Source organism: Ailuropoda melanoleuca, chromosome 16, assembly GCF_002007445.2.
Source record: "Ailuropoda melanoleuca isolate Jingjing chromosome 16, ASM200744v2, whole genome shotgun sequence".
Taxonomy (NCBI): Eukaryota; Metazoa; Chordata; class Mammalia; order Carnivora; family Ursidae; genus Ailuropoda; species Ailuropoda melanoleuca.
In genome coordinates, this window is record NC_048233.1 from 46,021,810 (window position 1) to 46,034,368 (window position 12,559).

Genomic DNA, 12,559 nt, shown 5'->3' on the forward strand with positions numbered 1-12,559 from the left:
CAACAATCAATAGTAATACAATATTGTTGGGGACTTTAACATCCCACTTGCATCAATGGACAGATCATCCAAACAGAAAATCAACAAGGAAACAGTGGCTTTGAATGACACAGTGGACCAGATGGATTTAACCAATATATTCAGAACATTCCATCCTAAAACGGAAGAATACACATTCTTTTCAAGTGCACATGGAACATTCTCTGGACTAGATCATATATTAGGCCACAAAATAAGTCTCAACAAATTCAAGAAGATTGAAAGAGCACAAATACGTGGAGGTTAAATAACATGCCACTAAATAATGAATGGGTCAACCAAGAAATCAAGAAGAAATAAAAAATCACATGGAAAAATGAAAATGAAAACACAATGGTACAAAAATCTTTCAGATGCAACAAAAGTGGTTCTAAGAGGGCAATTTATAGCATGATAGGCCTACCTCAAAAGCATGAAAAATCTCAAATAACCTAAACTTACACCTAAAGGACCTAGAAAAAGAACAAACAAAACCCCAAACAAGCAGAAAAAAAGAAAATAAGATTAAAGCAGAGATAAATGATACAGAAACTAAAAACAAACAAATACAAAAAACAATAGAACAGATGAAAGAAACTAGGAACTGGTGTTTTTGAAAAGATGAACAAAATTGATAAACCTCTAGCCAGACTCATCAAAAAAGAGAGAAAGGGAGAGAAAGGACTCAAACTAAATCATAAATGAAAGGGGAGAAATAACAACAGACTCCACAGAAATACAAAGGACTGTAAGAGAATATCATGAAAATTTATGCCAAAAAATTGGACAACCTAGAAGAAATGGATAAATTCCCTAGAAACATTTAACCTATGAAAACTGAAGCAGGAAGAAATAGAAAATTTGAACAGACTGATTACTAGCAATAAAATTGAATCAGTAATCAAAAAACTTCCAACAAACAAAAGTCCAGGACTGGATGGCTTCACAGGCAAATTCTACCAAACATTTAAAGAGTTAACACCTATTCTTCACAAACTATTCCAAAAAATAAAAGACGGAAAATTTCCAAATTCATTCTCTGAGGCCAGCATTACCCTGATACCAAAACCAGAAAAAGACACCAGAGAAAAAGAACTGCAGGCCAATAGCTCTGATGAACATAGAGGCACAACAAAATACTAGCAAACTGAATCCAACAATACATGAAAAAAATCATTCAACACAGTCAAGTGGGATTTATTCCTGGGATGCAAGGGTGGTTCAATATTTGCAAATCAATCAGTGTGAGACACTGCATCAATAAGAGAAAGGATAAAAACCATATGATCATTTCAATAGATGCAGAAAAAGTATTTGACTAAAGTACAGCATACGTTCATGATAAAAACCCTCACCAAAGTAGGCCTCGAGAGAACATACCTCAACATAATAAAGGCCTTATATGAAAAACCCACAACAAATATCATACTCAGTGGAGAAAAACAGAGCTTTTTCCCTAAGGTCAGGAACAAGACAAGGATGTTCACCACTTTTATTCAAAAGTGGAATCCTAGCCACAGCAATCAGATAACAAAAAGAAATGAAATGCATCCAAATTGGTAAGGAAGAAGTAAAACTTCCGCTGTTTGCAGATGACATGATAGAGAGAACCCTAAAGATTCTACCAAAAAACTACTAGAGAGCTGATAAATGAATTCAGTTAAAGTCACAGGATACAAAATCAATATACAGAAATCTCTTACATTTCTATACACTAATAATGAAGCAGTGAAAGAGAAATTAGGAAAATAATCCTATTTACAATTGCACCAGAAAGAATAAAATACCTAGGAATAAATCTAGCCAAAGAGATGAAAGACCTGTTCTTTGAAAACTATAAAACATTGATGAAAGAAATTGAAGACAAAGAAATGGAAAGATATTCCATGCTTATGGGTTGAAAGAACAAACACTGTTAAAATATTTATACTACCTAAAGCAATCTACAGACTTAATGCAATCCTTATCAAAATATCCACATTTTTCACAGAGCTAGGACAGACAATCCTAAAATTTGCATGAAACCACAAAAGACCCCAAAAAGCTGAAGCAATCTTGAAAAAGAAAAACAAAACTGGAGGTATCACAATTCCAGATTTCAAGTTATATTCCAAAGCTGTAGTAATCAAAACAATATGGTACTGGCACAAAAATAGACATGTCGATCAATGGAACAGAATAGAATAGCCAGAAGTAAACCCACAAATATGTGGTCAGTTAATCTTCAATAAAGCAGGTAAGAATATCGAATGGGAAAAAGACAGTCTGTTCAACAAATGGTGTTGGGGAAACTGGACAGCAACACAAAGGAATGAAACTGGACCACTTTCTTACACCATACACAAAAATAAAATGGATTAAAGGCCTAAATATAAGACCTGAAACCATAAAAATCTTAGAAGAGAACATAAACAGTAATTTCCTTGACATTGGCCATAGCAACATTTTTCTAGATGTCTCCTAAGATATGGGAAATAAAAATAAACTAGGGGGACTACATCAAATTAAAAAGCATTTGCACGGGGGGGGGGAGATCAAAAAGCCCAGAAAGGCAACCTACTGAATGGGCAAAGATATTTGAAATGATATATCTGATAAGGGGCTAATATTCAAAATATATAAAGAACTTATACAACTCAACACCAAAAAAAAAAAATCAAATAATCCAATTAAAAATGGGCAGAGGACCCAAATAGAACATTTTTCCAAAGATGACATATAGATGGCCTACAACACATGATAAAATGCTCAACATGAGTAATCATCAGGGAAATGCAAATCAAAACCACAATGAGATATCACCTTACAGCAGTTAGAATGGCTAAAATAAAAAAGACAAGAAATAACAAGTGTTGGTGAGGATACAGAAGAAAGGGAACCCTCGTGCACTGTTGGTGGGAATGTAAATTGGTGCATCTACTGTGGAAAACAGTAAGGAGTTTCCTCAAAAAAATTAAAAATAGAAATACCCTACCCCCCAATAATTTCACGACTACATATTTATCCAAAGAAAACAAAAACACTAGTTTGAAGATCTACACACCCCAATGCTTATTACAGCATTATTTATAATAGCCAAGATATGGAACCCACATGTCCATTGATAGATGAATGGCTAAAGATCTTGCCATTTGTGACAGTATGGATGGGCCTAGAGAGTATTAGGCTAAGTGCAATAAGTCAGACTGAGAAAGCCAAATATCATATGATTCCACTTAGGTGGAATGTAAAAAAACAAAAACAAAAACAAAAAAACAGAACAAATGAATAAACAAAAAGCAGAATTATACATGCAGAAAACAAACTCAGGGTTTCCAGAAGGAAGGGGTAGAGAATAGGCAAAATGGACAAAAGGGAATGAGAAATACAGGTTTCCAGTTGTGGAATGAATAAATCATGGGAATAAAATGTACATTACAGGAAATACAGTCAGTGATATTGTAATAGTGCTGTATGGTAACAGATGGTAGTTACACTTGTGGAGAGCATAGCATAATGTACAGAGATTTTGAGTAACTATGTTGTACACCTGAAACTAATGTAACATTGTGTGAACTATACTCAAAAAAATTTTTAATAAGATGAAATAAAAACCTATATCTACAATAAAAAAGATCACCATGATAGGTAGACTGAAGCAATAATTAAATGAATATAAAACAATCAAAATAATGTCTAAATTGTTGATTTAAAAAATTAAGATAGAATACCAGGCAATTATAGCATTTAAGTCAGGAAAAGTATGATTAGAGTCAAAGTATGCTCAAGTCCTGTATTATTTAGTATACAGGCTAAGTGCAATAAGTCAGACTGAGAAAGCCTGTATTATTTCTATTAAGTTAAATACATGTGATAAATCTTTTACAGTGGCCACTAAAATAATAAAACAGAGCATATAATCTCCCTACTGGCAATAGAGAAAAAATGAAATGAGAGAAACTAGAAACCTTAATCCAAAACAAAGCAAGGATGGAAGGGTGGATAAAAAAACTAGAAAAGCAGAATAATAGAAATTTGAAAATAAGTTGGTAGAAGTGAATCCAGGTATATTGATGAACCCATTCAATATAAAATGACTTTATCCATTTAAAAGACAAAGATTGTCAGTCTAGATAGCCCAGCAACATCTTGCTATACGCTGTTTACAAGAGACACTTTTAATTTATGAAGACAAAGAATGTTAAGTTTAAAGAGTGGAAATAATTAGGGGCACCTGGGTGGCTCAGTTGGTGAAGCATCTGACTCTTGATCTCAGCTCAGGTCTTGATCTCAGGGTGGTGAGTTCAACCCCCACATTGGGGTGGTTTAAAGAGTGGAAATAATTAACATACACTAGACTAATACCAATTAAAAGAAATCTGGGGTAACTATTTTAATATCTGACGAAACAGACTTTAAGGCAAAAAGCATTACTAGAGTCTCTACATATTGAGGAGACTAAAGCTACTAGGAAAATACAGACATTTTAAACCTAAATGTATTTTTTTGTGTGCATCATTACATAAAGATGGCAATCAGAATGACAAGGACATGATAAATCGCCATCGCAGTGTTAGATTTTTAACACATATCTGTTAGTAAACACATTAAGAAAAAAGTTCATAAGGATAGAGAAGATTTGGAGAATATAATTAACCAGCCATACCAAAACTAGAGTGTTCTTTCTTTTCAACTGCATATGGAACACTTACAAACTTTGGCTATGTCCATAAAGTGTGTTTCAACAAATTGTTATACAGACCAAATTCTCTGGCCATGATACAATAAAAAAAAAAATTCTAACAAAGCCTCTCTGTATATTTGGAAAACACCAATGTAATAACTCAGGAATCACTCATACTGGAGAGTATTTTATGTACTCTAATTCTTGGAAGGATGGGTGCATTAATATAGTATAATATATATACTATATAATATAATATATAGTAACTGTTTGCTAGAACATCCCAGTTTTTCTACCATGCAGAGTAATTGAGTTTATTCTGCCCTGTCTTGATACTTCAGAACTTTTTGAATACTATTTCATTGTTTTCTAAAAATAATCTCTCCAAAAGCACATTGGGATGCTAAATTCAAAAACAAGTGAAAGATTCACAAAATAATCCTGAGAAAATTTTCTAAATAGCATCCTATTTCAAAATCATGCCTATTACTTTATAACAAGTTAAACTAATGATGAACAATTTGCAGAACTATAGAAACATGAAAAACACAATTTCATGGAAGAATAAAATTTCAGCAATAGAAAATTTTCATGTAGCTAGCTGAAATTAGCCTAATAAAGAGCAAAAGAGAAAAACCAGGAGTCTTGAGAAAGAAATTATCTTTAAATACTTAGCAACAATGAGTGCAATTACTATTTAACTATAAGGATATTTGAGTGGATGTGTTAAATTTTGGGGGTTGAATATTTTAGAAATAAAGTAGGGGATAGCAATAGAAGAGGTTCTCGTCTTTTATTTTAAAATGTCATGAAATTGAAATAAATGTTATAAGCTTACAAAATAGAGATAACTATTTTATATCTTATTTCCATACCCAGAAAACGTTAAAGACTCAAATAAACAATAATAGAACTAATAAGGAGATTTGGTAAGATGACTCTATTTAGGAAGAAAATCTGTAAGGCAACAGCTTTTCTTTTTACTAGCAATAATTAGCTGGTAACACACATGCGCGTGCACACACACACACACACACTCATTTATTGATACTCATTATTAATACAATATTAATACAAATAGGAAAAAGGTGGCTTATAAACTGACTACATATCTACAGAGGAATGGTTGAATAAGTTATAAGTCCCATAATTCATTATGAAGATTTTTAAATGAGTTATATCAATATGTACTGACATAGAAAGATACTCATATGTTTGAGTGAGACTTGTATCATAAAGAGACATGTTTAGAAACTAAAAAGATAATAGGAAAGATCAATGAAACTAAGAGCTGACGTGTTTGTGTTTTTGTTTTTGAGAGAAACAGAATTGACAAAGTAGCTAGGCTCACAGAGAGAAGACTCAAATAAAATCAGAAATGAAAGAGGAGATATTACAATTGGTACTACAGAAATACAAAGGATCATAAGAGATTACTATGAATAATTATACACCAACAATCATACAACCTAGAAGAAATTGATAAATTCCTAGAAATATGCAACCTACCAAGACTAATCATGAAGAAATAGAAAATCTGAACAAATTTATTATTACTAAGGAGACTGAATCAGTAATCAAAAAGTCCCTAACAAACAAAAGTCCAGGACCAGAGGGTTTCACTTGTGAATTCTATCAAATATTTTTTTAAAAATTAATACCAATCCTTCTCAAACTCTTCCCAAAAATAGAAGAGAAGGGAACACTTCCAGGCTCATTTTACAAAACCAGTGTTACCCCAATGCTAAAACCAGACACGGACACCATAAGAAAATTGCAAAAATATCCCTAATGAACGTAGATACAAAAATCCTCAACAAAATATTAACAAAGTGAATTCAGCAATACATCAAAAGGCTCATACACCATGATCAAGTGGGACTTATTCCAAGGATGCAAGAATGGTTTCACAACCACAAATCAGTCAGTGTGATATGCCACATTAACAAAATGAAGGATAAAAATCATATGATCATCTCAATAAGTGTAGAAAAAGCATTTGACAGAATTCCACATCCATTCATGATAAAAATTCTCAACAGAATGGGTACAGAAAGTACATATCTCTACATAATAAAGGCTCTATATGACAAGCCCACATACCCAATGGTGAGAAACTGGAAGCTTTTTCTCTAAGATAAGGAACAAGACCACGATGCCCACCCTAAACACTTTTATTTAACGTAGCATTGGAATTCCTAGCCAGAACAATTAGATAAGAAAAATAAATAAAAGGCATCCAGTTTGGCAAGGAAGAAGTAAAACTGTCACTATTCTCAAATGACGTGATACTGTATAGAGAAAACCCCCAAAGACTCCACACAAAAAAATATGTTAGTACTAGCAAACAAATTCAGTAAAGTTCCAGGATACAAAATCAATATATAAAAGTTTGTTGCATTTCTATACACCAAGAAACTATCAGAAAGAAATTAAGAAAGCAATCCCATGTACAATCACATCAAAAAGAATAAAATACCAAGGAATAAACTTAACCAAGGAGGTGAAAGACCTTTGCACTTAAAACTATAAGACATTGCTGAAAGAAATTGAAGATCACAAATGGAAAGATATTCTGTGTTCATGGATTAGAAGAATTAATATTGTTAAAATGTCCATACTACCCAAAGCAATCTACAGATTCAGTGCAATCCCTATTGAGATTGCAGTGGCAGTTTTCACAGAATTACGGGAGTGGGAGAAACTGGCTTCCAGTTATGAAATAAGTCAAGGGAATAAAAGACACAGCATAAGGAATATAGTCGATGATGTTGTAATGGAGATGTATCAAGACAAATGGTAGCTACATTTGTAGTGAATATAGCATAGTAAATAAACTTGTTGAATCACTATTTTGTACACCTGAAATTATTGTAACATTTTGTGTCAATTTTATGCAAATGAAAATAAATAGATAAGAATAAAGAAATTGTCCAGGGGCACCTGGGTGGCTCAGTCGTTAAGCGTCTGCCTTCAGCTCGAGCCCCATATTGGGCTCCCCGCTCAGTGGGAAGCCTGCTTCTCCCTCTCCCACTCCCCCTGCTTGTGTTCCCTCTCTCGCTGTATCTCTCTGTCAAATCTTTTAAAAAATAAATAAATAAATAAATAAATTGTCCAGAAAAAAAAATAGAACAAAGGATCCTAAAATTTGTATGGAACCACACAAGACCTCAAATAGTCAAAGCAATCTTGACAAAGAAGAATAAGCTGGAGGCACCATGCTCCCTGACTTCAAACTGTCTTACAAAGTTCCAGTAGTCAAAACAGTATGGTATTGGCATAAAAACAGACACATATGTTAATGGAACAGAATAGAGAGCCTGAAAATAAAGCCACACATACATGGCCAATTAATTTATGACAAAGGAGCCAAGAATATACAGTTTCTTCAATAAATGGTATTGGGAAAACTGGAGAGCCACATGCAAAAGAATGAAAATGGACCACTAGCTTACAACCTACACAAATACTAACTCAAAATGTGTCTTTAGACGAACATAAGACCTGAAACCATAAAACTTCTACAAGAAAATATAGGCAGTAATCTCCTTGACATTGGTCTCAGTGATGATTTTTTTGGACTTGATACAAAAAGCAAAGGCAACATAAACAAAAATAAGTGGGACTACATCAAAATAAAAAGCTTCTGCACAGCGAAGGAAACCATCCACACAATGAAAAAGCAATCTACCAAATGGGGGGAGGGAATATTTGCTAGAGGTTAATATCCAAATATATAAATAAGTCATGGAACTGAAGAACAAAAAAAAGGGAGGGGAATACAATATAATTTAAAAATGCACAGAAGATCTGAATAGACGCTTTTCCCAAGAAGACACTCAGATGGGTAACAGACACATGAAATGGGGCACAACATCAGTAATCATTGGAGAAAGGCAAACCAAAACCACAATAAGATACTACCTAACACCAGTCAGTACCAAAATGATGAGGAAATAACAAATATTGGCAAGGACATGGAGAAAAGGGAAACTTCATGCACTGGTGCTAAGAATGTAAATTGGTGCAGCCACGTGGAAAACAGTATGGGGGTTCTTTAAAAAATTAAAAATGAAAATACCATATGATCCACTGATTCCACTTCTGGTTCTAAAGAAGAAAATGAAAATCCTAACTTGAAAGATATGTGCATCCATATGTTCACTGCAACATTATTTACAATAGCCAAGATATGAAAACAACGTAAGTGTCTATCAAAGGGTGAATGGATAAAGAAGAGATGGTATATGTATATTTATACAGTGGAGTATTATTTGGTCACAAAAGAACAAAATCTTGCCATTTACAACAACATAGATGGACTTTGAGGACACTATGCTAAGTGAAATACCGTGTGATCTTACTTATATGTTGAATCTTTATTTAAAAAAAAAAAACAAGCTCATAGATACAGAGAACAGAGTGGTGGTTGCCAGGGGTAAGGGGTTGGGGGGTGGACTGAGTGGGTAAAGGTGGTCAAAAGGTACCCAAAAAATGAATTATATCCATATATATTGACATAGATACTCATGATATATGTTCGAATGAAAAAAAAAAGTAGCAGAAAAATATATACACAGTAATCTCACTTTCATTATGAGAGAATGAGAGAGAGAACTCTGTGTGTGTGAACATGAAAAGATACACCTAAAACTATTAATAAAGGTTACTTCAAGATATTCCACTTACTCAAATCCACATTATACCAATATCAGTGCCTAAAATAAAATATCCAACAAAAATTAAAAGCAAAAAAAAAAAAACCCAAAGCATAACTAAAGTAGAAAAAAAGTAAAGCAGAAATACATTTTCTCAGAAATTAGTAATGCAAAAGAAATAAGCAAACCATAAAAACTCTCCTCCTGAATAATGCCAGATGCTAAAAAACAGAGCTGTCTTAATTTTAAGAGGAAAGCATTATGTTAGTATTGTGACAATTAAAAAATATTGGCAAAAACAGAAAAAATGAGTGTTCTAGTAGGTGATATCTAAAATCTAGTTTTAAAAAATGAGAATAGAATGGACAGTAGTACAAAAAAAAGTTAGTGAGCTAGAAAACAGACTCAGAGGCCTAAGAAGTCCAACACCAGCAGAAGGTTATAAATATGAAAAATCACAGGCAATGATGTACCATAATAGGGCTGGCTGGTGAGTGGTTCTGATGCTGCCACTCCTCTCTTCCCTCCCCCCAAGCGCTCTCCCAAGACCCTCATCACTATCCTAACCTGGTGATCTTGTCCACTCAGCCAAGAGAAGGCTTCAGAAGTTTCCTTAACCTAGCACTTTGGGCAGTCTCTACCAAACTACAAAAATTGTGATTGCAACATAAGATACAAACAACTTGAAGAGGATCCAAGATAAGAATTCACAGCCTAAAAATGGAAAAGGCACACATGGTCTCTTCAGGTTTGAACAATCCAGAGGAAGACATTTAAATGTAGGCTTATTAAACCCCTGACATTTGGAAATAAAGAATGATGGCCGTAAGCAACTAAAGAGAAGAGAAGGAGAACACTCGGGCCTTCACAGATGAGAAGAGCTTGAGCTCATTCTATGCAGGTGCAGAAAAGAATTCTTAAATCCACAGAACCTGCAGAAATTCTCCAGCGGACAATCTCATCCTCAAAGAATTACCCAGGGCATATTTGACCTGGATAAGCTACCACTACTGGGAAAAAAAAAAGAAAGAAAGAAATAATATAAGCAATGAGGGGACCATTTACATAAAGTTTAATTCTTTTGTAGGGTAGTCCTTAAAAATGAAGGAAAAGACATTTAAACCTATTTCAGAGTGTCAATGCTATCAATCCTGAATGAGTTGCAGAGAGTAGATTAGGTGAATCGAACAGCAGATAACAGTTCCCATTTGGAAATCCAAAAGTTGTTGTAACAGATAAAAATTTAGACCAATGAAATGACATGACTGTGTTTTGCCTTTAAGTATGAAGGGGTTATGATTTTAAAACATACCATTTTATGGGGCTCCTGGGTGGCGCAATCGTTGGGCATCTGCCTTCGGCTCAGGGCGTGATCCCGGCGTTCCAGGATCGAGTCCCACGTCAGGCTCCTCCGCTGGGAGCCTGCTTCTTCCTCTCCCACTCCCCCTGCTTGTGTTCCCTCTCTTGCTGGCTATCTCTGTCAAATAAATAAATAAAATCTAAAAAAAAAAAAATAANAAAATCTAAAAAAAAAAAAAAAAAGAGCAGTAATAACTAAAAAAAATAAAAATAAAAAAATAAAACATACCATTTTACAAGTACCACTCAGAAAAAGAAAAATCATTGAAATTACTATTACCCAAAGCTTTCTTATTCCTTAGAATTTTCACTTCCTACTTTCTGGAAGACCCAGTACACCCACGTGGAAGCAGTGAAAATTCTTGTTTTCTGCCCGGCTGACCACAACTGTAAAATGCCATCAATTTGAAGACACTCTGATTTCAGGGATGTAAAAAGGGGGGGGGGGGGAAGTATGCCCTAGAATTCATGAAATAGGACACATGAAATAAGTTACATTCCGGATGGGTTTAAAAGGAAAGAAGGTGCTTAGAACAGATAGATGTGATTCAGCATGACACATCCATACACACGCAAGACACATACTACAGAAATGTGCAAAAGGCCTCAAATAAAGCCTTGATCACTGCCCAGGGGAGGCACACAAGGCTTTCTAGTTGAGGCCCAAAGTTTACTTGGAGAAGCCAGAGTGGAAAAGAAGGAAAAATCCAGATTGGTGGAAAACGGTTCAATTGTGACAAGCTGGGTTACATGCCCCACTTCTGTGCTCCTGGGAGCTTATCACATGGGGATACAAGACACAGTCACCAGCTCTCACAACACTGGTGTCACCAGTGCCACCATCAGATGAGGGGAGAGACTGTCCCTCACATGGCAGGTGCTCAGTATAACTGGTGGAACGAGTGGAATGTGTGAGCGCAGCTGTACGTGTGAGGGAATGAATGAGCGTAAGCACGTGAGTTGGGGTTGTCTGTGGCTGGGGATAACGGCTGCTCTCTTTCCCCCTTGTCACCCCAGAGAAACTTGAGAGTGAGAAGCTGAACGTTGCGGAAGTGACCCAGTCGGAGATTGCTCAGAAGCAAAAGCTGCAGACTGTCCTGGAGAAGATCAACGAGACCCTGAAGCTTCCTCCCAGGAGCATCAAGTGGAACGTGGACTGTGAGTTTTACAAAGAAGGATGGGGCTGCACTCCCCACCCTGGGGTTTCCCCAAGAAGCCACCCAGGAAGCTGGCAGGCCCGCGGTGCGGGGTGCCAACCCATTTATCACTGAGCGAGACGTGCCCTTCCTTAGAGAACTTCTCCTCTGCACTGCTGGGAAAATAACGAAGTCCAGTGTGGCTTTCTGTGAAAGGCTGTCTGTAGCAAGCTCAGGGAGGATCGGGAGGAAGAGCCCCAGCACAACCTTTTGAGAAAGCTGTGTCTCCAGCTCATAGAGGCTTCAGGGAGTGGGGATCCCTCTGTTCAGGCAGCTGAGAGGCAGGGGAGCAAGGACTTGGCTCTGTTCTTCAGCCCATGCCCTTCCTCTCAGCCCCGTATTTTCCAGAAGGAGCAAAGATCTGGCTGAGATTGCAGGCCCTGGAATGGGATTTTCAAATTCAGGTGGCACAACTAGTGTAGCTCCAGGAGCTGGGAAAGTGTAAACTGGCCACTCTTTTGCTGCCTTAAGGGTTGGCCAGTCTCCTATGGACACGCTGGTCTGTAACAGAATCAGCGTTAAATCAGCAAATCAGGTGAATCTGGCGGCAACAACAGATTCCTCAGAGGGAGTCCAAAGTTGTTTTGTTCTCTGTAGTAGATGAAAAGAAGAATTGAGATTAATAAGATGATTTAGATTGTGTTCTCTGCTGTGAAGTGTGAAGG

At 35.8% G+C, this 12,559-nt stretch overlaps 1 protein-coding gene across 1 annotated transcript in view; it reads left to right on the plus strand.

Moving 5' to 3' along the window:
* Positions 1 to 12,559, plus strand: part of PARVA (parvin alpha) — a 160,753-nt gene that overhangs the window by 118,494 nt on the left and 29,700 nt on the right. The window contains exon 5 of the mRNA XM_034646606.1: positions 11,716 to 11,856. Within this exon, the coding sequence (XP_034502497.1) occupies positions 11,716 to 11,856 (141 nt within the window). The remainder of the gene's footprint in view (positions 1 to 11,715; positions 11,857 to 12,559) is intronic.